The sequence below is a fragment of the Rutilus rutilus genome (assembly GCF_951802725.1).
Source record: "Rutilus rutilus genome assembly, chromosome: 14".
Classification (NCBI taxonomy): domain Eukaryota; kingdom Metazoa; phylum Chordata; class Actinopteri; order Cypriniformes; family Leuciscidae; genus Rutilus; species Rutilus rutilus.
This window is the reverse complement of record NC_140219.1, coordinates 19,220,375-19,248,348: the sequence shown is the minus strand read 5'-3', so window position 1 is coordinate 19,248,348 and position 27,974 is coordinate 19,220,375. Positions and strand designations below refer to the sequence as shown.

At 37.7% G+C, this 27,974-nt stretch overlaps 1 protein-coding gene across 2 annotated transcripts; it reads left to right on the top strand.

Moving 5' to 3' along the window:
• Nucleotides 1-1,445: 1,445 nt before the first annotated feature.
• ints6l (integrator complex subunit 6 like) lies at nucleotides 1,446-27,358 on the top strand. 2 transcript variants are annotated; one of them, XM_084430439.1, is made up of 19 exons: nucleotides 1,475-1,551; nucleotides 1,637-1,722; nucleotides 1,839-1,916; nucleotides 10,656-10,805; nucleotides 12,648-12,737; nucleotides 12,876-13,059; nucleotides 13,820-13,948; nucleotides 15,331-15,494; nucleotides 17,156-17,308; nucleotides 19,176-19,308; nucleotides 20,263-20,357; nucleotides 20,686-20,796; nucleotides 20,998-21,213; nucleotides 21,473-21,599; nucleotides 22,192-22,334; nucleotides 22,438-22,666; nucleotides 24,500-24,874; nucleotides 25,032-25,125; nucleotides 26,082-27,358. In XM_084430439.1, the coding sequence occupies exons 1-19, from the start codon at nucleotides 1,527-1,529 to the stop codon at nucleotides 26,182-26,184; spliced, it is 2,685 nt and encodes an 894-aa protein (XP_084286565.1). In that variant the 5' UTR covers nucleotides 1,475-1,526; the 3' UTR covers nucleotides 26,185-27,358. The 2 variants fall into 2 exon arrangements, with proteins under 2 accessions (XP_084286564.1, XP_084286565.1); XM_084430438.1 differs by having other exon boundaries at nucleotides 1,446-1,722.
• Nucleotides 27,359-27,974: the final 616 nt, after the last annotated feature.

Below are 27,974 nucleotides of genomic sequence, written 5' to 3'. Positions count from 1 at the left end.
ACCCCCAGAGTGAATTGATCTTGGCATTTGGCAACACAACATACAGCATTTATGTCGTCTCTTTAGTTTATTAAAGTAAAAAAAGTCATTCTAAAGAAACCCACACGCCCTTTAAAATGAATGCTCATTCAGACGACAACACCGCCTTCTTAGGGCGCAAGGACAACCATAGACTGTTAAAAAAAAAAAAAAAAAAAGAAAAAAAAAGGGTATAGCCCATAATCAAAACATTTGTGACCGCTTGCACACATTTGCACACAGCAAATTTAAAGATTTTTTTTTTTTGCATTAACAGTATGACTACAGAGAAATGAAAACAGGAAGAAGAATAGGACGACCTTTATAAAGCACCTCTCTTGGGACATAGGCTGCATTTAATGAACGAACAACAGTGACAGTTTCACATTAAAAAATATGTCCTTGTTGTGAATCAGGATACGAATATAACAAACAGAAACCGTGCACAATACAGCGGGTGATATTATGTTAGTGATGGATCTCTCCAATGGCACGTTTCTCACCCTGAGCATGCTACTGAATTGTAGTTATGTAAAAATGCGGCTGAACGATCATAAGGTACTGTATCATCGACACTTGTTCACAGATTATTCCCTGCAGAGATTAAAACACATTATAGTGCAGAGTAAATATACCATCTTCGTGAACACCGCAAATGCCTGTAAATGTATGAGGTACCGCCGCACGTTCAGTGTCTGTGATTATGGTGAACAGGATTTTGCCTAGCCTCCTTCCCTTTCTCACATTCACAAAATCAAATGGCATGTGTAGCGACTAGCGAGGCTCCACGGAAACCGAGGAGCACGATTTAGGAGGAGCCAGTGCCTGACAACGCTGCTTTTCCTCTCGCTTCTGTGCCGCCGTTCGTTGTCACGGTCTAGGGCGGTTTGGTGTATTAATGGCGCTTGCCTATGGTCTTTCAAAGGAGATAAACAAGAGGAGGGGAAAGCGGGCGAGGATGGATTTCTCGATGGTCAGGGGGAGGCACAATTATTATAAAAATCACACGGAGCCCAAGCTACTCCCCCACCCCCACCAAGACAGCTAGACGAGATCAGGCGAGGAGGGGGTTGCCCTTTTTATGAGACAAAAATGACACTGTAGGTTTTAAGTGAACATGTTAAATCTGTCAAACACACAATATAATAGCAGTAATGCCCTTTCAAAGGCAAAAACTAGATTACAGTTACACAAATGACACACATCCCTGTCCACCCGCTTGAGCTCCGTCCGCTCCAGCGGGCGCGGAGAACTGAGGGGATAAGAGGCATTCCACGACCTCATTGCATATTTATACAGGGGTGGGCGTGGCTTCGCGTCTCAGCTCAGCCAATGGCGTACCAGCGGCGGGGCGAAGGCGTTTCGGTCTGTTCGGAAGAGAAGTTCTCTAACAGCGCGAGCCCAGCACTGCTCAGAAAAGACAGATAGAGAATCAGGCGGCTGCAAAGGGTGGCAGTACGACCCTCTTTTGGGGGGGTCTGATTATAACAAAATATATACACACATATATGCATGCCCAGGGCCGCAAGATAGGTCATATGCCGATTATAGATATTTTAGCAAACATCTAGACGTATATCTATACATTTTAAAATGCCTATTTTACTTTTCCTGATAGACACGTCCGCTTCTATGAATCAGCGCACTTATTTGGGTACGACGTATCTGGACATTGCTAAAGGCGCGGTTGAGATCTTTATGAAGGTAAAGCATAATTTTACCCCGACTTTTTCAGCATACTGTTGTACCTTGTTAAAGTTAAGGATCCCTATGACAGGATCAGTTTGAATGAATGTTTATTGTTTCGTTTTCTTTAACAGCTGCGTGCCCGAGACCCGGCTAGTAGAGGCGACAGGTACATGCTAGTTACATTCGATGATCCACCATACGGCGTAAAGGTAAATAAATACTACTAAATTGTGCTTATATGTGGTTAAAGCGGAGATATTTTCTGACAGTGAGACTCTACTGTCCCTCTGGTTTGTAGCATCGGGTCGGGCGGCCTCCCGGTGACGAAAACGGCTAATTTTTGTTAAAATATCCGCAGACCCGGAGCAGCGCAGCCTCTGAACATGGCGGACATTTTGCTTTTGTGTTGGGAATGCTCTCGAGCGCTGAGATGGAGGCGGAGAGATTTATTATCCACTGTGACGTAGTGCATGACGCGTGCGCGGGCCAACTCGGCCCGGATTGGACAAGCATCCGTGCCCTCCTCTTGCATTCTGATTGGTCACTGTAGCCTGAACAAATCAACACGATTTGATTTGTGCAACAGCCATCAATAACCAAATGAGGCAGGAGATGCTTTGCAGTTTCACACTGCTCTTGACGAGAGAGATAAGCTTGTAAGTTGCCCTTGATAACAAGCATAAACTTCCTTCCCTCTCCATTCGCAAGTACATTCACCTCCTTCCCATTCATATTTCAAATTCCCAAACACCAAAAAGCCAGGTGAAAGGTGATTAAGTATGCTGTCCTGTTACATGTGGTCACTGAAACTTTAAAGTTGAACATCAAATATTCCTATTCAAGCATGATTGCTAATTGCTCACTTTAAGCCATCATTTTCAGATAAGGCATTAGTGACTTAAACTTGCATCACATATGAGACCATTTTGCACAACAGATGGCAAGCATGTAATCTAGAATACTAACACCTAGGAAATAAATGCTTCCTGTGGAAATACAAGCAATTGCTACTAGTACAATAAGCCTAATACTGACGCAAAACAACCTAGTGCAGAGATTAGGAGGCATTTTGCATTTGGCATTAGGAGGCATAGTTTCCATATGTAGGGGAAGTTGATTCCCCCATGTGAGGATATGGACAGCTAAGAGGTTGTTGGTGTGGTGAATAGTCAGGCATCTGCGTTAATTGTACGCGAACAAATCTCTTTATTCAGAATACTAACTAAATGTCATGGTCGTCATGAGCAGGATACCTTGTAGTCGTACATGCTTAGTGAATTACTTGATCATTCTAAGACACAAGGGCACGACTAGACTTGCATGTATAACATTCAGGGGCGTCATGCACCTAATTCTTTGAGAGGGCAACAGTGACAGTTCTGGCTCTTCTTCCTAAGACTGTGAGTCATGATAGTCTAGTGGTGTGATTTTGTAGTACACAAGGGGCCAGGTTCAAATCCTTATATAATAAAAAATTTCATAATGAGCTCAGCAAATGTGCAACTGAACTCCACTGCCAGTGAACAGACACCCTGCATTTTCATGTGGAAAACAGAAGTACTGACCGATTTGGGTTTCAAAATTATGATTATTATTAAATGATAATTATTATTTATGTATATAAAAAAAAACTTTGGTTACACTTTATTTTAAGATGTGTTTGTTACACTGTAATTATGCATTTAAGTACTGAGTAATATTAAGTAACTACATATAGTAAGTACATGTAGTTACTAGGATTTGGGTTTACTTTGATTTAGGGTTAGTTGCATGTAATTATCCATAATTTATAGTTATTAATACAGACAGTAACTACATGTAACATATGTAAGTGTTACCAAAACTTTATAATACAACTATTATTACCGGTATGTAAAAGTTCTCACGGTATAATTACTGCAATGACCTAGTTATATACTTTTGATTTATGAACCAAAGCGAGAACATGCATTATTAACGCCTTTGCTGTCACATTTCCAGAATATTAAGAACATTATAAGTCCTGCATTGATTCAGTCTTCCACGGATTCTGTATCTAATAGAAACAAATTATTTTAAACCAGTGCATTTTGTGAATTAGAGGCCATTCTCTGTAGTCCTTCAGAGAAACACACCACACCTGTGACAAAGATTCTCTAACATACACTTCAGAGTTCAACCATTTCGCATAAGTTATTTTCATAAAAGCTGACATTTAAATGTATTGGCTATTTAATACACGTCTCATTAAATGCTAAAACTGTTTACCAGCGTGCTCAAAACCCACACACCCGTCAAAACCAGTCCAATAAGCAAAAAAACAAAAAAAACAAATCCGTAATAATTTTTCAGACCTTTCTCACCCCCACATTCAGCCATCATCTGTTTATAGACTGCTGTGCCAGTTCATCTTTTATTGGATATGGGAATTGTGGTTATAGTCACTTTGCCCAGCCTAATTTCAAAGTATCGTCCACTCTTTCTCCCAGCCTGTACTTGAATCGAGGTCTGCAGTTTCTGACATGTACATGTGACATGGTGCTGTCTGAGTTCCTGTCTTCTTTGTTTGTGGTTTGACATTGACAATGAAAGTAGCTTTGCGCTTTAGCAGTTCATTAGTATGGACTATCTGGCAAGTAGCCAGTCACTCTCTTGGGGGGGTTTCTTACTCCACTGCTTGTCATGCAGTCTTCCCACCCTGTTTCAGTTTATCCAAGATAATCTGAGGCTGTCTTCCAAGTGACACTTAACTCTTTAACTAAAGTACTACATTTCCTGCTTATAGCCAGGTAATATGCACTAATGATTCTTAGTAGATTATACGGCATGTTTTAGCCGCTTTGTTGTTTAGAATGTGAATGTGCATTGTTATCTTACTAGGCCTATGTCTTTGTTTGAGATGCTAAAGTGTTATGAGATGTTATAACCACCCTCTTACATAAGCTCTTAGCCCTCTCTAAACTATTCGTCGCCAGCATGTTCCTCCTGTTTAAAAAAATACTTCTCAGCCAAGCAGTGCCTCTTCAGAATTAGCATCCAGGCTTACCCAGTTCTCGACAAGAATACACTGGGCAAATACCAGCCTAGCAAGAATCTGGCCTCTGTGTCTGACAGAGTGCCTTTTTTTTATTTCCTGTCAATTATTCATGAGATTTTCAGCAGCTAAACAGTGAAGAGCTCCAGTGAGCCTCCAGTCCTCACAAAGCTCTCTTTTCCTGTTTGTGTGCCTCTCTTGTTGTCTGAGCCCTGGCCAAGCAGAACATTATTCTTAGCCTTGCCTATTTTCTGAAGTTGACAAAGTTTTTGCCCTTTGCAATTTTCTTAATCAATTGTTCCTTAGATTGCTTATCATTAAAGCAAAAGGTTGAAGAATGAAATTAATTTGTTTTGTTGGAAACTTTGTGTTGTTTCTGTCTTTGGTTAATGGAGGAAAAGTACAAAATGCATACAACTGCATTTGTGGTTTACTTCACAAGGCCCTGGTAAACATGCTATTTTTACTTGATAGAAACAATGTAAACACCGCCATATTAAAGGGATAGTTCACCCAAAAATTAAAATCCTGTTAATAATTACTCACCCTCATGTCGTTTCAAACCCGAAAGACATTCGTTCATCTTCAGAACACAAATGAAGATCTTTTTAAAAAAATCTGAGCGCTTTCTCTCCATTGACAGCATACGCAACTACCAATTTCAAGCCCCAGAAAGATAGTAAAGACATTATTAAAGTAATCCGTGTGACTCCAGTGGTTAAAACTCAATTTTATGAAGTGACTTGAGTCTTTGTTTGCGCTAAAAAACATGATTTACCACTTTATTTACAAAATATTAACCTCCAACGCACGTTCACACAACAACGTCTGCTCTCGCGTCAACACAACACGCATGCGTCGTGGTGCTCTCGTGAATGCGTGTTGGAGATTAATGTATTTTATTTGGAGATTAAATAAAGTGGTAAATCATGTTTTTTTGCGCAAACAAAGACTTGCGTCGCTTCATAAATTTGAGTAGCCTAATTAATGACATATTTGAATTTTTGGTTGAACTATCCCTTTAAGTTTGGTTTACCCTAGTTTACCCAAAAATGAAAATGTTGCCATCTTTTACTCATCTGTAGTAAACCTTTAAGACGTTTGTTCATCTTCTAAACAAAAATGAAGATTTTTATTTATTTTTTTTTCATTTGTCATCATTTGTGGTAAGTGGATCATGTTCATAGTTAATGTGATGAGCTACACCTGTGTTTCCTCTGATAGGACGCCTGTGTACACTTTAGCGGAATTGACTTAATGCATCCACTAAAATGACCTAGTTGGTTAAAAGTAAATGCAAAAATGATTACAAAGAAAATCTTTAGCATCATTTGTTTGCAGATGCAATGAAATTCATACATTTGAAGTGTCTTAAATTTCCAAATAACTTGCACAGTCATTGTACACTTACATACACAATACATACATCAAATATTTTGATGTAGCCTAGAAATATCTAGCCTGTGAGTCCGGTGGCCTTATCATTCTGCCATGTTTATCCTGTAGACTGCCTCATGCTTTATCTTGCTCTGAATCTTGTGAAGTGGGAGTGGTTGTAGTCCTTTCTTCATGACAGATAGGCAGGCTAAATGTTTCTTCAGAAATCCACAATGTTGCTCCTCCTCCTTAAACCTCATTCACGACAGATACTGGAACTGAACATATAATTAAGCATTTCTTTGCTTTGGGTCACTCCATGTCGATGATAAAAGATCACCAATAAACATCTTGTTGTACACTTAAATTCAAAATGGAGATCTATTTGAGCTTGTCATGAGCATGATGGTCCCTCTGATCAGTGCTTTGGCTGGTTAACCAGCTCTCATTCCATTAGAGTGACAATTTTAGTTCCTGCCTCGCCTTTATCATCACACATGACAAGCACCACCCTTCAGACCGCAGACGTGTCCCTCCTGCAAAACTGGGTGGATGTGTGTAACCGAGCTCAATGGTTATCCTCGATCAGTTCAACCTTTAGGCAGTAGAAGAGATTAAAACCTGGGACAAGGCAACCTGATCCTGGAATAATACTCAGGCCATAAGGGCAGTCGCTTAACCCGTGTGAATCCACCCCAGGTCGTCACGTGCCCTTTCTGTTGTGATGATTCCTCCTCAGATCACAAGAGCTGTATTTATATTACTGCCGGTTTCCTCAGAACATGAGCCTAACAAGAAATACGTCCTTATCTGTCAGTTTATGTAAAACTGCTCATTTGTCTTGCCACCTGTCCTGCTTTTGGAGAGGAAAGACAGTGCCAGGTTTGTTTTATGGTATGCTAATTCTGAAAGCAGAAAAAAGAAAATGCTTTATATGCTGTCTTTAACTGAACAACAGCTTAATGTTTATCTAATATCATCACTCTCTCCATTCTGCTCTGGAGGGACATATATGGGCAAATCGCACAAAACTTCTCAATATGATACCTGGGCCATATTTCACCTCGAAATCAAAATAAGAATTTATATTTTTGCCTAAAGCAGATTGGGGACAACTGAGGTGTCTTTTTTGTGACATAATATTTTATGACAATAAGCACATTTTCCTCCTAAAAGTATTTATACATTATGAAAGTATTTGTTGTACTGCCTTCATTTATGCATATGTACATAATTACAGTAATAAAAATCTATTGAGAATCACAGTCAAAAGCAAAACATCTGATACATTGAAATAATGAGAAAATTTGGGGCAAATTGTGCTTAACTGACAAAAATGGTGTAACAATGTAAAAAAAAAACTAAAATTATTCCTAATTTTATTTAAATAAAACATAGCTAATTTTACTATATTTTCCCCCTATTAGTTTTGGGTTGAATATGATCTGTAATAATATATTATTTAAATTGTAAAGTATTTATACATCATGGACATGGTATTTTTGATGTACTGCCTTCAAGTTAATTTTGATTTAAATAAAAAATACTGTATTACAGTACTAAAAATGACAACGAGTATCACCACTGAAAATAAATGAAAATCCCAAATATAAAAATGAAACATCTGGTACATACCGGTAATTCTTTATATAAAATATAATTGCTTTCTTTTCTTTTAATTTTGGGATGAAATGTGGTCTGGATATGCTTCCGTGGGATTTACTCATATGTGGATTATATTGTTTGTTCTTTCCTCCGTTGGATCACCGTCAGGTTTTCACTCTTTAAAGAAGGGTTTGAGTTTACATTTCCTCTGTTAAAGCTATAATTAGGGTATTATCCTTTTTTCCTGGCTTATTCAGTGTTCACATTCCTTATTCTCTCCCATCTCCTTCTGCCTTTCTGGGTAAGCGTGTGATTAAAGGAGAGTCTGATTGCAGTCACACTTCTTCAGAGCCAATAAATTGTTAATGCAGAAGGAAAGAAAGACGGATGGGGAAAAAAATAGAATTACTCTGTTGCTTGAATTATTGAGTGCCAGTTAGAAGAGCTACTGCTTGAACGGTTTCTTTTTTTGTTCCATACATGGATAGAGACATACACTGTCCAGCCCCTGACAAATCTCTGCCTGCTTTGTTCTTTAATGCTTCCCAATGAACATAAATCTACACATACACGCACACATCTGAAGCTCAACCACCTCGGGATCTGACCTGTTAAGTCTTCTCTCACTTGTGGGGATTTACAATGTATACAGGTTTATGTAATGTGTTGATTTATTCACACTGAGTACATTTATGTGCAGCAGGAATCATTTTGTAAAAGCAGATTTAGTGAACTATTCACCTCGGTTCTTTTCTCAGCATCTGAACTCATTATATTGTTGTTGTTGTTTTGGTTTTGGGTGAACAGTAAAGTAATGACTGTTCTTCTACTGGGAGGGGTAATGTGGGTCAGGGACAGACACAATAATATCTTTTAAAGATAGTAAAACAAGTCAAGCCTTATGTAGCGGACCTTTGTGGCTTCTCTTCTACATGCACATGTACAAGAGGACACAAACATACTTGCTCAGTCAGATACTCTGCAAAGCTTGTCATGTGGACTTTTTGGGTCTTGAGTGTCTGACTGTATTTCCACCCTTCTTTGGTGTCTCTCTCAGCTGACGTTTAGGTAGTGTAGTTGTGCTTGGCTGATCATGGCTGTAATAGTAAGGTGTTTAATTTCGCTATAGGCGAAAGAGTGAGAAAAGCTATACCAGTGATTGACAGATACTAGGATGGAAACTTCTGTTTAGTGTGTAATAGTTTGCATAAGATTTGATTATGTTTTTAATAATCCATACAGAGGCCTAAAAGGTATTTGGACACTTAAGGAGAATTTAAAACATATGAATGTAGATAAACAATACTAAATGGCATTTGCAAATAAATGATGCTAGAGCTTTTTTTTTTTAGTTTGTCACATTACTATGAACATGTTCCAGTAACTTTTGACAACTTGAAAAAGAGTCCAAATACTGTTTGGTCTTGATTTTAAACTCTAGATCTATATTTATATTCTTATATTCTCAATCTCATCATTGAAAACATTGCAAGCTTCTGTTTGTGATATGTCTGTGCTTGTTCTACCTGGTTTGATATTTTGTTACTTTTAAGTGTGACTTAAAGGGATACTCCACTTTTTTTTGGAAATAGGCCCACTTTACAACTCCCCCAGAGTTAAACAGTTGAGTTTTACCGTTTTCGAATCCATTCAGCCGATCTCCGGGTCTGGCGGTACCACTTTTAGCATAGCTTAGCATAGATCATTGAATCGGACAGGACCATTAGCATCTCTCTAAAAAAAAATTACCAAAGAGTTTCGATATTTTTCCTATTTAAAACTTGACTCTTCTGTAGTTACATCGTGTACTAAGACCGACGGAAAATGAAAAGTTGCGATTTTCTAGGCTGATATGGCTAGGAACTATACTCTCATTCCTGCGTAATAATCAAGAAACTTTGCTGCCGTACCATGAGTCCAGCAGGCGTAATGATATGACGCAGCGCCTGATAATAGGTCTAATAGGTTAGACAAACTTAGTCCCGGTCACGTTGGAAGTTACCGAGCTGGGGAGTATTTTCAGGCGCAGCGTCATATCATTACGCCTATCAGCTTAGAAAATTGCAACCATTCATTTTCCGTCGGTCTTAGTACACGATGTAACTACAGAAGAGTCAAGTTTTAAATAGGAAAAATATCGAAACTCTTTGGTCATTTTTTTTTTAGAGAGATGCTAATGGTCCTGTCCGATTCAATGATCTATGCTAAGCTATGCTAAAAGTGGTACTGCCAGACCCGGAGTTCGGCTGAATGGATTCGAAAACGGTAAAACTCAACTGTTTAACTCTGGGGGAGTTGTAAAATGAGCCTATTTCCAAAAAAAGTGGAGTATCCCTTTAAGTGTCCAAATACACTACAGTTCAAACGTTTGGGGTTAGTAAGATTTTTTTAAAAGAGAGAAAAAAAAGAAGTTAATACTTTTATTCAGCAAGGATGCATTAAATTAATCAGAAGTGGCAGTAAATACATTTATAATGTTACGAAAGATTTCTATTTCAAATAAATGCTGTTCTTTTGAACTTTATATTCATCAAAGTATCCTTAAATAGTAAGCAGCACGACTGTTTCCAACATTGATAATAATAAGAAATGTTTCTTGAGCATGAGAATGATTTCTGAAGGATCATGTGACACAAAATTCAGCTTTAAAATCACAGGAATGAATTACATTTCTAAAATATATTAAAATAGAAAACAGTTCTTTTCAATTGTAATAATATTTTACAATATTACCGTTTTACTGTATCATTCATTAAATAAATACATCCTTGGTGAGCAGAAGAGACTTCTTTCAAAAACATTAGAAAATCTTACTGACCCCAAACTTTTGAACAGTAGTGTACATTTTGGGTTCATTGTATAAATGTCACTGTCGGAATGATTGTTCCAAGGTTATATGGAACTATTTTTCACATAATGTGTGTGTGTGTGTGTGTGTTTCTGTATATGGTAGGCGGGTTGGAAAGAGAATCATGCCACATTCATGAGTGAGCTGAAGAACCTGCAGGCATCTGGACTGACTACACTGGGTCACGCTCTCCGCGCTGCCTTCGACCTGCTTAATCTCAACAGACTAGTCTCTGGCATCGACAACTACGGTCAGGTAAAAATGCGAACTCCCTTCAGTATTCAGAAGGCCAGAACAATCTTTATTCAATGAAGAACAAATGACTCCTGGGCATTCTGCATGCAGCATAATAAGAACTGTTCTTGTTCTTAACTCCTCACATAACAAGAATACTAACTACCACAGACACTGAGAAGAACACATCCTCACAATATTCAGATCAATCAGTATTTTAAGAAAATGTACCTTTAGTCCCATCCAGCCTTGAATGTTTTGTTTCTTCTTTGAAGGGAACAAATACATTATGTAATTTGCAGAACTCATTCAGTGTGTCTATCAACATGTTCTTCTCTGGAAAGGAGCTGGAAAGAAGCCATTACACAAAAATAACCATTTCACAGCACATCTAAAGTGTTCCAGAAGGCATGAGAGTGACCCAGCTAACATATGGAAAAATGTTCTGTAGTCCAAAGCTTTAAAAGCTTCAAGCAGCACCATCCATTCAGCGAGGCTTTGTAGTGTAGATGCTTTCATCGGCAGTAACAGGGGGGCTCTTCACCCGGGAGGAGGAATGGATGTAGAAACATGCAGAGATTACAGAGACAATTTTGTATCACCTCACAGGAGTATCACCTTAATTTAATTTGATACGTGTGTGTTTTTCATACAACATCAAACATGCAATTGGATTATTTGTTATTCAGAATATTCAGATACTTTATAGGCACACATTAAGACCATGCTGGATTAGCTAAAACAGAAGACATGCATTTTGAGAGGTAACCCTCCAGGCAGTGTGCTAATCTACATGCTGAGTCTGTACTGTGAGGGTGAGTAACTGAGTGCTGACCCCTGCAGTAAGGACATGGAGAATGCATCTTGTATTCACTCACCAACCGTTTACTGTAGTTAGCAACATCTGTCAAGTTTTAATGCTACTACCTCATTTCATTGAACTGTGTTTTAGTTTTAGATTTTGTAACATTTTAAAATGAGATCATTTCTGACATGAACTTCCTGTTGAAAGGCAATTTTTTAGTAAATCGTTTTACTTATACCACTGTTACACAAAAGGTTGTGGTTAGTAGGCTAAGATATATATATTTTTAAAGAAATTCAAATCTTTTATTTATCATGGATGCATTAAATTGAGCAAAAGTGACAAAAAGACATAATGTTACAAACTATTTTGGTAACGCTTTACAATGAGGTCTCATTTTTAACATTAGTTAATGCATGAACTAACAATGAACGATACATTTTACAGCATTTATTAACCTTTGTCAGTGTTAGTTAATAAAAAATGTTAACAGATACAACTTTTGATCTTAAATTCTTTTAGTAAATGTTGAGATAAATGTGATATTGGATTAACAAATGCTGTAGAATTATTGTTAATTCTTAGTCCATGTTAACTGATGTTAACAAATGAAACCTCATGAAACATCAACAAATGAAGATGATGTTCTTTTGAACTTTCTATTCATCAAAGAATCAAAGAGAGTAGCACTATTTCCACAAAAATATTAAGCAATGTTTTCAACATTGATAATAATAAGAAATGTTTCTTGAGCAGCAAATCAGCATTAGAATGATTTCTGAAGGATCATGTGACACTGAAGGCTGGAGTAATGATGCTGAAAATTCAGCTTTGCCATCACAGGGATACTTTTTAAAAATAAATTTAAATGGAAAACAGTTATTTTAAATTGTTATAATATTTCACAATATTACTGATGATCCCTACAGCCATAAGACAAGCAGTTTGGTAAATGGATGGAAGGAAAGATCAGATTTTTGGACCACACTGCTTATTATGAGATTTTAGCATTTTATAGAAGATTTGGATTTTTTAAGAAATGATGTCCACTCTTCTAGGGTCGGAACCCGTTCTTTCTGGAGCCATCGGTCATTATTACGATTACAGATGGTAACAAACTGACGCACAGCTCTGGGGTGGCTGAGGAGGTGAGGGACAAATATTCTTAACCAGTTTTTGACTTGCTTATCCATTTATATCACGTATAATGTTAAGTTTTGCAGGCAGTGTGTCTTTCTCATAAACCCCGATGTCATCTCACTTCTCGTTTTATCTTCCTCCTTTAGTTACATCTGCCACTGAATTCCCCGCTGCCGGGTAGTGAGCTAACAAAGGAGCCGTTCCGGTGGGACCAGCGACTCTTCGCCCTGGTCCTGCGGCTGCCAGGAATGGCCGTGCCCGACGGAGAGCAGCTAGGCAGTGTGCCCACTGATGAGTCTGCTATCACCCAGATGTGTGAGGTCACTGGAGGTACATTCATCGGCTTAACAATCTTACGTTTCAGTGCCAAACAGTTTTAGAATTTAAACGTGTATATGAAGAGTTCAGATGCAAAAGCCTTTAAGTGCCATCTGAAATTTTCTTCTAGAATGATCATTTTTATCAAGCTCGTATATTTAAGTTCAGTAATTTCACTTAAATGGCAATGAAAATTACCGATGAATTGTCATTTAAGTGAAATTACTGAACTTAAATATACGAGCTTGATAAATTTCAGATGGCACTTAAAGGCTTTTGCATCTGAACTCTTCATATTTAAACCCAGGTCTGATGAGAAAATACAGGTTCAAATATGTATCTAATCAATCATTAGGTTCGATTTATGAGGCCTGGATTCCACGAAAGTGCTTTAAATGGTCCTTTAGACACCCTATTTAAGGGGGCTTCAGCCCTGTTTTTCATCTCAGCCCCTGTAAAACTCTGCAATTAATCTGTCAGCCCCCTTACAAGTCTGTTATTATGTGATTTCTCTTCAATGCAGCGCTCAGATACAAGCATCTCTTCTCCATCTCACATGTGAACACCCTTTGTTCCAGTGAAGACATGAAATAAAGTGCAATTTTGATTGCTTAATTCAAAACGAATTGTCTGTCTTTTCAGAAAATGTAGCAACTTGTGACTTTTTTCCCCCCAACCTATGCACTGAAGTTCCATAAGCACAGGGTTATTTCAGTTCATTTTGCTAGTTTATCTCTTTTTCTCTCTCTTTTTCTCACCCACTCTCTATAAGGCCGCTCTTACTGCGTGAAGACGCAAAGGATGCTGAACCAGTGTCTTGAGTCTCTCGTCCAAAAGGTTTGGAGTGGAGTTGTAATACACTTTGAGAAGAGTGGTCCAGATCCACCTTTGATAGGTGAAGGTCAGTGCTGATAATGTGACTCCATGTTAGTTTTGTGCTTATTGGGAAAATAATTAAAGGAATAGTTCACCAAAAAATTCTAATTCTGTCATCATTTACTCACCCTCATGTCGTTCCAAACCCATGAGACTTTCATTCATCTTTGGAACACTAATGAAGATATTTTAGTCCAATTTAGTCCTCACGATTTAGTCCATATTTTCTGAAGAGACACGATCGCTTTATATGATGAACAGATTTAATTTGGACATTTATTCACAGATAAACCTTCATCAACTCACACATCAGTTGTAGTAAATGGAAGCTCAAGCATGTTCGCTTGATGTGCGAGAACCAATGAGGTTCATTCTCGTGTGTTACGCAGCACGTTTGAACTTCCAGGAGAACCAATGAGGTTCATTCTCGTGTGTTACGCAGCACGTTTGAGCTTCCACAAGAACCAATGAGGTTCATTCTCGTGTTACGCAGCGCGTTTGAGCTTCCACAAGAACCAATGAGGTTCATTCTCGTGTGTTACGCAGCACGTTTGAACTTCCACAAGAACCAATGAGGTTCATTCTCGTGTGTTACGCAGCACGTTTGAACTTCCAGGAGAACCAGTGAGGTTCATTCTTGTGTGTTACGCAGCACGTTTGAGCTTCCAGGAGAACCAATGAGGTTCATTCTCGTGTGTTACGCAGCACGTTTGAACTTCCAGGAGAACCAATGAGGTTCATTCTCGTGTGTTACGCAGCACGTTTGAGCTTCCACAAGAACCAATGAGGTTCATTCTCGTGTTACGCAGCGCGTTTGAGCTTCCACAAGAACCAATGAGGTTCATTCTCGTGTGTTACGCAGCACGTTTGAACTTCCACAAGAACCAATGAGGTTCATTCTCGTGTGTTACGCAGCACGTTTGAACTTCCAGGAGAACCAGTGAGGTTCATTCTTGTGTGTTACGCAGCACGTTTGAGCTTCCAGGAGAACCAATTGAGGTTCATTCTCGTGTTACGCAGCACGTTTGAGCTTCCGCAAGAGGTTTGTTCTTGCAAGCAGCAAGTTTGGTGGAGCTTCTGTTTATGTTCACTGATCAATGTTTATATGTGAATAAAATCCTAAATTAAATCTGTTCATCATATAAAGCGATCGAGTCTTTACAGAAAATTCGGAGTAAACCACTCAGTAAACCACTCAGTTCATATGGATTAGTTTAGTACGATCTCTATGAACTTCTTGAAGCGTCAAAGTGGTAGTTGCTTAGACTGTCAATGGAGGAACAAAAAGCTCTAAGATTTCATTAAAAAGATCTTCATTTGTGTTCTGAAGATGAATGAAAGTCTTACTGGTTCATGTTTGGGTAAACTATCCCTTTAATAGACAATGATTGTCTTCTCTTTGTACAGATGGTCTTGTGGATCCAGCTCGTCCTTCGTCGTCCTTCAGTCCGCAGCCCTGGCACAGCTGCCACAAGCTCATTTACGTCCGGCCCAACCCCAAGACAGGCGTACCTGTGGGTCACTGGCCAATCCCAGAATCCTTCTGGCCTGACCAGAACTCCCCCACTTTGGTAAATTTTAAAACCTGCAAAATAAAGTTTATAAGTGCAGAGTCAAGGAATTAGTTTTTATTGTCAACTAAACCTATTAAAAACATTTTTGTTAACTGAAATAAAGCTGAAATATAATTAAATATATTAGATGAAATATTAATAGATACGTTTGTTGATTTTCAACAAGCTTTGTATTGTTACAAAGTGATTGTATGAATGAACAATGTGTACACTTTCTCCATGTTACCTGCACCCAGATATCCCCGTTCACTTGTCAGCAAAAGTCAGCCGGATTGTTGTGAGAACTACAGACTTCTGCTTTTTTGCATTCCCTATCATGGACAGTCAGACTGATCCCAGTGCATTATGGGTGTTGAATTTTCCCTACATTTGGCATAAGGGAATATTTTTGGCCACAGCGCTTTTTCTCCATTTTCTCTTGTCATGTAGCACTAAAAAAAAAAAAATAAACTGCCTTTCTACTGCTTAGACAGCCATGTTTCATTAAAAGCAGAGAATCGCCCCTTTAAACTAAATTAAAACTAAAAATGTTCCCTAGGCAACTGACTGAACTAAGTTTAAGCTGAAGCATAGTAAAATGACTAACTAAAAAAAAAGAAGAAAAAAGTACATTAAAAAAATGGAAACTTAAAATATAAAAATAAAAGCTAATTCAAAATATTAATAAAAACTATAATAGTACATAAATAACACTCGCCCAGTCTGACTTTCCTCGCATTTTCTGCACTGATTTGGGGGAAAACTTAGTCAAATGTGTTAAATCTAGCTGAAAACACTATAAATTTGGCTAAAATATTTAATGAGTGAGCACAGAAGGACTTTCTGCTGAGCTTTGGGACCTGGCAGACAGTCAGCCATTTATTTTTTCAGTCAGCTTATCTCTGCTTATTAAAATGGAAACGTACTAGGTTTGCAAAAGGAGTTTTGATAGGTGTATAAGCATTGGCTCATCCAAGCCGAGTGGATGAAGCAATTTATTAGCCAAAGGTAATGACCTCGGCAAACTAAAGGTTAGCTTTCATCTTGCTCAAACAGTGCTAATGAATGTGGATGAAGATAAGAGAGCTGAAAGGAGTGGTAACATGAGGAAAGGCTTCACTGTCCTGAGGTTTCCCACCCCCTCACTGTCTATTCTCTCTTAGACAGTGCACTGTAGAGACAGCAGCTGGTACCGTGCCAAAGTGCCACAGCTCAGCTCAGCCCGTGGGCACTGTGAGAGACATTGCCAGCAGAATAAGACTGCTGTAGCTCACCAGAGCTTTAGCACTTACTGCTAGCTTAACATGAGGTCATTTCCTTCCTGAAATCTCCGCTGTCATGTCTGCAATATTGTGAATCAGTAGCACAATGGGTTTGGGTGCAGTTACTAACACGTTAGCCTCGAAAGATGTCAAATTAAGCGTGATTAAAAGGCTCTTTTTTAATATTTCATTTTTTCCAAAATGCTTCCTTTGGTTTATTAAGTGCTCAGTCAGGGTGTTGTGAGAGTATCTGCTCAGGGAATGAACAGCTTGTATTGTCATGTGCCTGTAACACATGGGTCATTACCCACGGGTGCTGTAATTACAGGATGAATTGGCCATCTAACTGAAATTGTGGAGAATGTGTTATACAGTAACAGAGGATTTCTGTTTAACAGTTTTTTTTTTTCTCTTTAGCCTCCTCGATCTTCCCATCCTATGGTGAGGTTTTCATGTGTCGACTGTGAACCGATGGTTATTGAAAAGCTGCCTTTTGACAAATATGAGCTGGAGCCGTCCCCGCTCACCCAGTACATCTTGGAGAGGAAATCCCCGCACATGTGCTGGCAGGTGGGACACCTTTTCACACAACTATTTAATATTTTTGCATGCAATCTTTCACAGCCCCCAGACTGCTGTATGGGTAGATCTGAGTTTCATAGTGAATAGATATCATAGTGTTAAAAGGGCAGAAAGAAACAGTGGTTGTTTAGCTTTTCCATATTTACTGGAATGTATAAAGCACAACACAAATTACATGTCAAGTCCTGCATTTAGTAACTGTTTGAATGAGATATTGTTGTGGAATTTTCGGGATTCAAAAGTTTTAGGTCCGTAAGATTTATTTTTTGTGACAGTATTTATGTTACAAAATATTTCTATTTCAAATGTTTTCAACATTGATGATAATAATAATAATAATAAATGTTTCTTGTGCATCAAATCAGCATATTATAATTATTTCTGAAGGATCATGTAAGCCTGGAGACTGGAGTAATGATGCTGAAAATTCAGCTTTGCATCACAGGAATAAATTACATTTTAAAATATATTAAAACAGAAAACAGTTATTTTAAATTGTAATACAATTCCACAATATTACTGTTTGTATTAAATGGTTATGCAATATTTCCTTCCTGATGTCCGTCCATTAATACAGATTGTGCAGGGTTTCTTAGCAGATGCTTATCTAAAGTGACTTATGCTAGAGGAAACTTGATTATAGAGGAGCAAAGAATATTATCAATACCACCGTATGAGAGTTGTCCAGATACAGTGCAGTAGAGTAGAATTAAACCCTAATATAGATGGTTATGAGTTTGAAAGTGCTCACAGAAAAGTTCTCAGCCATGCAGATTGGGAACATATTTGTTGGAGGTTGCTGATTCACAGGCAGTTCTGAATGCAGACATCAGATGTAGCATTTTATTCATGAGGGACTCGAGTCATATCTAGGGACTAAAATATCATAGAGATTTAGAGGTGGGCTCTTTTGGCTTGCAGCAGTTCTCAACCACCGTTGAAAGCCATAGAAACTGCACTAAAACACCTTAGCAAACTGCATAACAGCAGATTTTGCTCAGAAAATCTAAAAACAAGTTAATTTGTTATTATTGAAACAAATCAGATTGTATTTATGTATGTAATTAATTCTGAGATCTTTTTGTTGTTACTGCATTTGCTGTTAAATTATGAACGGTTGAATGGTTGTAATCTTTTTAACATAAAATCACGTCAAAAAGAATTGTTACTTTTATGCTCTATTTGACGAATCAAAATGTTCTTACGGCCCAAAGAACCTGAAAAATAATATGACTCTGACGCTGGGCCATGAGAAGGGCATGATTACTTTTGGAGATGGAATAATGTTATACACTTGTTTTGGTTCATTTCGGTCTTCTATGAAATGATGATAAATGGTCTCTCAAGAGCTATTACCTCCTAGACCATTTAGTTTCCTGAAAGAACTTACACAAAGTGAGGTGACTGTACTGCGGTAAAATTGAAGTGTTTTTCCAGGCTTTATTTTGTTGTATACACATTCTATAAATACCTTAGTCAATTCCTGGAAAGGTTTTTTGTAAGTCCATTATTTTGATATGTGGTTCCTTCTTGCATCATACATTGATTTAGCCCATCTAAAAAAACAATATTATTGACCATTTGCGTTTGTTCTTTTGCCATGGTTACAATGTTACACTATCACTTGCCTCACTATAGAGCATATAAAGAAAACAAGGTAAATGGTAGATCAATTAGATAGAGCACATCCATTCATAAGCATATTTAGAGGCATTTATAGCACACTAGGCTCTAAGGAACCCTTTTAGCTAATGAGCTGTTGATAAATGGGTTTTGTCTCTGAGAAACAGCTTCAAGTGAGAGCTGAGCTCTCAGGAGACACTATACAATGCTAACTCCTCTCCCCGTAACCCAGGTGTTTGTGAACTGTAGCGGCAAACACAGCGATCTAGCACACCCGTTCGGCTACCTAAAGGCCAGCACTACGCTCACCTGTGTCAACCTCTTCGTTATGCCTTACAACTATCCCGTCCTGTTGCCACTCCTCGGTACGTGTGTTTCCTCATTGCCATTTGATTTTTTGCACATTCTCAACCTTATGCTATACATTACCTTTTTTTTCTATAGCACATTTCATACATAGCAGTGGTGCTTTGTTTAGCCATGATAGAGACATAAAAATAAAAGACAATTATCAATTATAAAATCATTTAATGAATAAAAAAAATTATAATTAGAAGCATTTAAAAATGTAATTTAACAAACAAATGAAAATGAATGAATGAATGAAAGAAAAAGAACACAGAAACACACATACACAATACACTTTAACATTTATACACTTTTAAGTGTCCACTTGGGGTTGCACAGACTAGTCGACTTTAAAGGGATAGTTCACCCAAAAATGGAAATTCTGTCATCACTTATTCACCCTCAAGTCGTTCCAAACCTGGATGAGTTTCTTTCTTCTGTTGAACACAAAATAAGATATGTTAAAGAATGTTGGTAACCAGACAGTCAATGGAAGCCATTGACTTCCATAGTATTTTTTTCCTACTATGGAAGGTAATGGTTACAGTCAACTGTTTGATTGTAACTTAAGTAACTAATTTAAGTAATGCATTCATATATCTGATAAAGAACTGAGGAAAATAAGCTGTTATGTAGGAACAATAGCCTTGTGGGCAGCGCTGTGTCATTTTCCATAGTTGTGCTCAAGGCAACCCCGCGTTCGAGTCTCAGCTCGAGGTTCAGGCTTATTTGTTCATTAATGACGTCATGGGCGACAAGTCGACTCTACTTTAATCACATAAATGTCGTTCAACCTCTAGTGTCCACATGTTTCTGTTTTTTTTTTGTATGTTTTTTTCTGCAGAAATTGTGTAAAATGTCTGTGTCTCTTTCATTTCCTCCTGAGAATTACATAAAGGAAGCATTTCAGCTCTGGAATGTAATGTGGTGGCTTTCTACAGCAAACTTACCACATCTTATTCTCCTTACAGATGATTTGTTTAAAGTGCACAAGCTTAAACCAAACCTCAAGTGGCGTCAGGCCTTTGAAATGTACCTGAAGTCCATGCCTCCTTACTTTCTCTTGGTAAGATGCTCTTCTTTCCTACTTAAAAAAAAAAAAAAACCCATCCCAATAGAGCACAGAAGTGTCCTGCTTAGAAAAAAAAAGACATCCTTTGTGTATATAAATCTATGCAATGTGCAATTCATGGGCTGTTAGATGTTCTTAAGGGTCACTTGTAATCTGACCTCTTTCATGAGTTGCATTTGTTCTGTAGTCTGTTAACAGCTGTAATGAGGTCAAGGATATGTGCTCTGAGTGCAGATTCATGCTGAGTGTGTCCTCATTTTCACTTCCTTTGTATCTGCTTCTCCACTCTTCCTCTCTTTTTTTTTTTTTTTACTGAGTGCAGCCTCTCAAGAAGGCGCTAAGGATGATGGGAGCCCCAAATCTCATCTCTGACAACATGGATTGTGGCTTGAGCTACAGTGTAATTTCCTATCTAAAAAAACTCAGTCAGCAGGTGAGTGTGATTCAGCTGCTCTGTTTCCTGGCAGTTAAACCCGCAGTTTTTTTGTAGAAATTATGTTCAATAGTATCCAAACTCATATCATTCCTTTAAATATTCTATATTACATGTCAACGTATTATATTCATTTAATAATAAATCTTGTTTGTATGAGGTCTGAGTGCTTTTTAAATCGAGTTGTACTTGATTTTGTAGGCAAAGATTGAGTCAGACCGTCTGATTGTGTCTGTCGGGAAGAAGCCTTCTCATGAGATGGGCATCAAGGTGAAGAACCACTCAAGCGCCCTGTCTTTGGCTCACCGCCGTGATTTCAAGCAGCTCCTGCAGGGCATCATGGGTGAGGTACCCCTCCGACTCATCGACATGAACTTCAAAGAGTTTGCTGGATTCCAGATCGCACTTCTCAACAAGGTACAGACAGTTTGAGTGGGGCTGAATTACATTACAGGGTCTATTTGAAATGAACCATGTCTCAGTTCACGTTTGGTGGTTAGAATGTAGTTATGCTAACATGGACAGAAGCATTTTCTTCCTGATGCTGGTTAATTCTGATGAATTCTTATGACTGGACATCTTAATATAAGTCTTAGTGACTTGAAAACATGTGCAATTGTCTTTGGGTTAGACTAAAATGTAACTTCTATAATCATTTACTAACCTTCTCTTCAAGGATTTGAAGCCCCAGGCCTATAGGAACGCTTATGATATTCCGCGACGGAACCTTCTAGATCAAGTGACTCGGATGCGTTCTAACCTTTTGAGGACAACGCAGAAGCTGATCAGAGGCCAGGATGATGGTAAATGTACCAAAGAGACAAAATACATTTTGCGAAGTTTAGTGAACCTTTCGATTTTCAGTCAAAAAAGGTCATTGACTGTTGTCAGTAGTGTAGCAATGCATGAAGCACAGCTCACACATAAGTCACTTTCAAACCAAGCAGCTTTCTGAAAAAGAAAGTAAGCCATAGTTTGTTTTTTGCCGTCCATGCAGAATGCGTTTTTGCATTCCACTTCACTGTTTTTTTTTCTCCATTGTTTTTCTAGGTAAACAAGCGCTTGACAGATGGTGGCATTTCACATCTTTTGCAGTGTCTCACGCATGACACATGCATTCTAAAAACGTGCCGCTCATGTTCAACTTCAAGTTTAATTCAACTTAATCAAGATATACTTTTTTTTCCATTCCACTAACCTGTGTATCCGCAAAAACGTGTCCTGTGTGAGCCGGCCCTATCAATGACCATATGCATTTAGCATAACAACAAGAGACACTGTTTCTTTTCACTACAAGAATTACATTTCTAATGCTGACATTCCATCAAAAATGTTCATGAATGGATAGTTAACATCTGTTTGATATATATATTTTTTTTCTTCATGATTCCGTAGACTCCTTGCACAGTATTCCAGTTGGGCAGATGGGAAATTATCAGGAGTTTCTTAAGATGATGCCATCACCCCTGCGTGAGATTGATCCAGACCAGCCCAAACGACTGCACACATTCGGCAACCCATTCAAACAGGACAAGAAGGTGCTTGCACGTTAAACCTATTGCTAAACAATTACAGGTCAAAACTGAAGTTTTTACATACTAAGTTGTTTTGTTTTTCCTCTTCTTCCTCTCCCAACAACAGGGAATGATGATAGATGAAGCAGATGAGTTTGTGACAGGGCCACAAAATAAGAAGCGAAGTAACACGGTGGATCTAAACTCGGGCACTGCCCTGAAGAGGCGGAGGAGTATGTCCCCACTGTTGCGCCGGCCCCAAACCCCTCCAATAATAACCAATCATGTACTGGGCAAGGGCCCCGCAGGGACTCAAGGCCAGCAAGGAATCATTAAACCCATCCCACTACACAAAGGTAAAGTTCTCTGAGCCACAGCTGACTGAATCTTAGCTTACTGTGTACCGTATACTGTTTTAAATTTAAATTTTAAGTGAAACAGCAGACATTAGGGGTGGGCGATGTGACCAAAATCTTGTATCATAATACGAGTAATTTTATTTCATGATAACTATATATATCACAATATAGTTATTTTTGCTTTAAATAAGATTTTTATGATATCAAAATATTTGATAAGATTCTTTTCACCATTTTCAAAATCGTTAAAAATCTAATACTATCCTAAAAAAAACCTCTCAAGCTTACCGAAGACAAGTAAACTGAAGAAAGAGCAAAGAAAACAAACTACAATAGAACAGACACAAATGAATTAGACCTACCTGAAAACTTTAAGCACTAGAAATACTACATAAAATGTATTAAGTAATCAAATGTATAAAAAAGCAATGCATAGTCTCTACTGTGTAAATTAAATATACATTTATTCTTATTAAATGATTAGTTCACTCCAGAATTAAAATTTCTTAATGATTTACTCACCCTCATGTCATCCAAGATGTTCATGCCTTTTTTTTCTTCAGTCGAAAGGAAATCAAGGTTTTTGAGGAAAACATTCCAGGATTTTTCTCCATATAGTGGACTTCAATGGGAACCAATGGGTTGAAGGTCCAAATTTTAGTTTCAATGCAGCTTCAAAGGGCTCTACACGATCTCAGCCGAGGAATAAGTGTGTTATCTATTGAAACAATCTGTCATTTTCTGAGAAATAAAAATATATATATATACTTTTTAACCCCAAATGCTCGTCTTGCACAAGCTCTGCAATGCACGTCCATGCGTAGTCATGTTGGGAAAAGTCACGCGTGTAGGCGGAAGTATCGACTCAGTGTTTACAAAGCGAACGTGCAAAGACTAAGTCAAACGCCCTTTACAAAAAAAAGCTAAAACAACGATGTCGGACAATTTTGAAAAAAACCTCCTTCTCCACACATGTAAACACTGCTTTTAAACCGCAATACTTAAAAACGCATGCAAACGATAAACTTTTGTGACCGGTTGCACAGCAACGTCACATGAGCTTAACCGTTACATCTCGACCGGTATATCGGCCACCCCTAGTAGATATTATTCCACATTTTCAAACAGTAGTAAGCTACATTTTGTCACATGACCTCATCAAATTGCCTGTTTGTAGTATCCAGTTGTTATCTTGCAAAAATGTTATTTTCCATTTTCAATAATAAAAAATAAAAAAATCAATTTGATCAAATAATTAGTCCATAAAAGATCAGAGCTGTAATTACTTCTGGTTGAGAGTGCATTGTGGTCAGTAAAATGTTTTAATGTTTAGAAAGCCATTTCTTATACTCATCAAGGCTGCATTTATTTGACCAAAGTACAGTAAAAACAGTAATATTTTCAAAATGATTACCATTCATGATAACAGTTTTCTATTGTATATTTTAAAATGTAAATTATTTCTGTGATGGCAAATTATCATTACTCCAGTCTTCAGTGTCACATGATCCTTCTATGGATCATTCTATGTTGATTTACTGCTCAAGAAACATTTCTAATTATTATCAATGTTGAAAAGTTGTGCTGATAAATTTTTTTTTCAGGATTCTTTGATGTAATAGTAATCTTTTGTAACATTATACATGTCTTTACTGTCATTTAGATCAATTTAATGCATCCTTGCTGAGTAAAATTATTAATAAAAAAAAAATAAACAAAAAGAAAGTTTACTGCCCCCAGACATTTGGTAGCATATATACTATATACTGCTATTCCACTGAAAAAGTAACTATGAATTAAAGCAATGTCATCATTTGTTTTCTCCTACAGGAGCCGAAGAGAACAGTGTAGGGGGCACAGAAAGCAATGGGGAGCGGGAGCCTGGCGATGATGCTGGGGACGAGTGGCCTGGAGGAGTGGATGGAGAGGGAGAAGGAGAAGGACCTGCGCCTGCGGAGGACAGAGGAGAGGTGGAGGCACCAGACGGCGAGGAGGAGAGAATAGGACTGGAGAACTGTCTGGACGAGAGACTCTCTGATCACACACAGAACTGTGAGGACCTGAGTCCTCCAAGCCAGGAGGAGGCAATGGAGGGCAATGGAGAAGACACTCCAGAACAGGGCACAATCGTTATGATTCCCCTGGAGGGGAGTAACGCGGAGCTGCGCACTCGAGTCATCAAAGAGGTCCGCAAGCCTGGCCGTAGTGAGTATCTAATTATAATGCCAAATTAATTCTTTACGCCCATTCATTTCTTTATTCGCTTTGAATTATTGTCTAGGTTTAATCAAGTGGACTTGCACTATTAAAGAGGGTATATATTGTAGGATTTAATAAAGCCATTGCTCATTCTTTGGTGCAGATTATGAGGCAGTATTCAGGTTACTGGAGGAGGTGAAGGGGCCAGTGTCAGTGCAGAGGTACTTTATTCATCATGCCATCAAAGAGGCAGCCAGGTAAGAGCTTTCTTTAAACCTCACATGCCTTTCATGGTCCTCTCACACCATAGAGGATGTCAGTATGATGTTGTACTTAATAATTTTGTTATGTACTTCTGTCATACATACAAAGTTCTGTCATGAAACTCTAGATGGCACAGGCTTATAGATTGTTTACTCAATCTGGTTGCAATTACATCATTCTCTGTACAGTACAGCTGATTTCTGCTGTTTCAGTTGCCAATGAGCAACTATAAGCGTTCATCTATTATTTTAGTTTTATTTTAGTAATTGAAGTAAATCAAAGTTATTTTTTTTTTCATCTAATATTTATATTTTATTTTATTTCAGCTTTATTTCAATTAACAACAATTATTTTTAATAGTTTTAGTTTGCAATAACAGCACTGATCCTCTGCCTCTTGCATGTTCACTTTTTATTATTATAATTCAATTATAATTCTTATAATTATTCATTTTAATTTTCAGTCACAGACATGTACAATCAAATCAAAATCAAAAGCCCAAAAAATTAAATTAATTTTGGATCACAAACATTTTGGGGTCTTATAACAAACAGAATAAGACTTTGAGCTCTGTTTAATGTACCAAAATTCATTGCATAAAATTACACAGCATTCTCTCCAAAGTTAGTGCAGAAGCTCACTGATAGCCAGCAAAAATAATTGTAAAAATCTTTAAATATTCTTAAAACGAAACAAATTTACGTTAGAAGCAAAATTCCATATAAACAAAATATTATTTTATGTTTTAAGCATAACCCCCAGTAAATTTTCTTATATTCATACTTCAAACAAGTAAATGTATCAATGAAAAAGAAAAACGTATAGGATATATTCTCTGAACGCTGGTCTTAATATGCAAGTTTTTTTTTATACACATATATATATATATATATATATATTTATTAATATAATGTAAATAAATCCAGCTAAATATCTCTGTCTCTTTCAGGTTTAAGAAGCGTGTGCTGATCCAGCAGCTGGAGACCGCTCTGGAGGAGATTGAAGACAAACAGACGCTGCCCGCACAACTCAACAATATCCACAGCAGATAGTGGGACGTCCCATCTCACCGCTGAGAGACACGCGAGAAGTGGCAGAGCATGCCGACTGAGCACACGGGTTTGAGACGGACCCATCAGCCTCAGTACGTAGCGACGGAGAGAGAACATTAAGGGGGATGGAGGCCTGTCTGGCTCACGCTCTGGTCCAGGCGCTTCCAGTTTCTGAATTGTGTCGTAACTCTGAAAGAGTGCTCACAATGGAGAGAGGCGTTCCAGGTTTGACAGGGGCTTTCTGTCCATTTCTAGGCTTTGCGGACCTGAAAATGATGTAATTTAACCATAAAGTAATGAATAATGAACAAGCACACTCCAGAAAAGCCAAGCCTCACCCACTATGTGATATTACAGGGTCATCTGAGGCAGAGGTCAGCGTCTGTCACGTGATTACTGTATGTCTATATATTATGTATGTCCACTGTTATTTGGCATCAATGGATTGTTCAAAGGAGATAATAGTATGGAAAATCTAAGATCGATTTGTGTTTGCATGAAATGCCCACAAGTCAAACAACTCAGTTGGACTACACCAAGGTAGACCTCTCAAAAGCAATAACCCTACAATCATCAGTACGCCAAGCTCAATTTTACTCCCTAACTGTGGAAAACAAATGGATTTTTCAGAAGAATGTCCTTGAGACTTTGGAGATTTGGTAGCTGGGCTGTTGTTGTATTTGTGGTGATATGTAATGTCACATGATAGATTAGCATCATTCAGTGTCCTATAAGCAATAGTGTCCAATGAAAATACAAACACCTTGTCCACACTTGGGAAATGCCAACTATTGTGTGAAACGAACTGGTCCACAGCAGAGTTTTGATCGTGTCCAGTATGTGGTCACCTGACATGCTTGGTCATCCTACGCTTCTCATCAGGGGAGAAGTCGCAGACTCCTAAGTTTCATTTCACAGACGCTGAAGTTACATTAGTGACCACATTCTTGTTGGTTCTGTTCATTTTTGAAAACAGAGGTGTACTACTTTTTAATGTTCATAAATACTAAAGATTATTTTTGGATGGTATTCCTACAAGAACATAAAAAATATTTTAAGAATTGTATAAAGCATTTTGTAAACTGATATTATATAGACAAAGTTTTATGATTTTTTTTATAAAAACAATGAAAATGAAAAATAAAAACAAACATTACAAAGGAAAATGTGTGCATTATTGTATAATTGTATATATTCAGTACCGTTCAAAAGTTTGGGGTCAGTAAGATTATTTTTTAAAGAATTAACACTTTTATTCAGCAAGGATGCATTAAATTGATCAAAAGTTACAGTAAAATATATTTACAGTGTTACAAATGATTTCTAATAGATGCTGTTCTTTAGAACTTTCTATTCTATGGTTTCCACAGAAATATTAAGTGGTTTTCAAACTGTTCTTGAGCAGCAAATCAGTATCTTAGAATGATTTCTCTAGAAGGATTTTTGTCTGGTTTTCCAGTGCAAATATCTAAAAAGATTCATTTACTTTTGATGATATTAAATAAAAAGTCTTATTTTCTGTGAAATTGATCAAAATGAAGTATGATTAAAACAGGAAAAAAGATCTGCCAATGGGCTCAGAAAAATCAACTTAATTTTAAGCTTAAATTTGTTTTTGTTTTAATTTATTTTTCTTCATTTCTCAGAAAACAAGAATATATATCTTCATTTTGATTCTCCAAATTTTTTGGGATTTAAGAATGTTTCGATATTTGTACTGGAAAACAAGACAAAATACTGAGGAAGAACGTCATTTTTTTGCAAGTACGTGCAACATTTAATGCCATGAC

What these genes read in the sequence shown, in the direction of transcription:
- ints6l (XM_084430438.1), top strand. Translation starts at nt 1,612, where the DNA reads ATGCCTATTTTACTTTTCCTGATAGACACGTCCGCTTCTATGAATCAG. An exon ending in GATGTGTGAGGTCACTGGAG is followed by an intron (nt 13,060 to 13,819) that starts GTACATTCATCG and finishes ACTCTCTATAAG; the next exon opens with GCCGCTCTTACTGCGTGAAG. An exon ending in TCCACCTTTGATAGGTGAAG is followed by an intron (nt 13,949 to 15,330) that starts GTCAGTGCTGAT and finishes CTCTTTGTACAG; the next exon opens with ATGGTCTTGTGGATCCAGCT.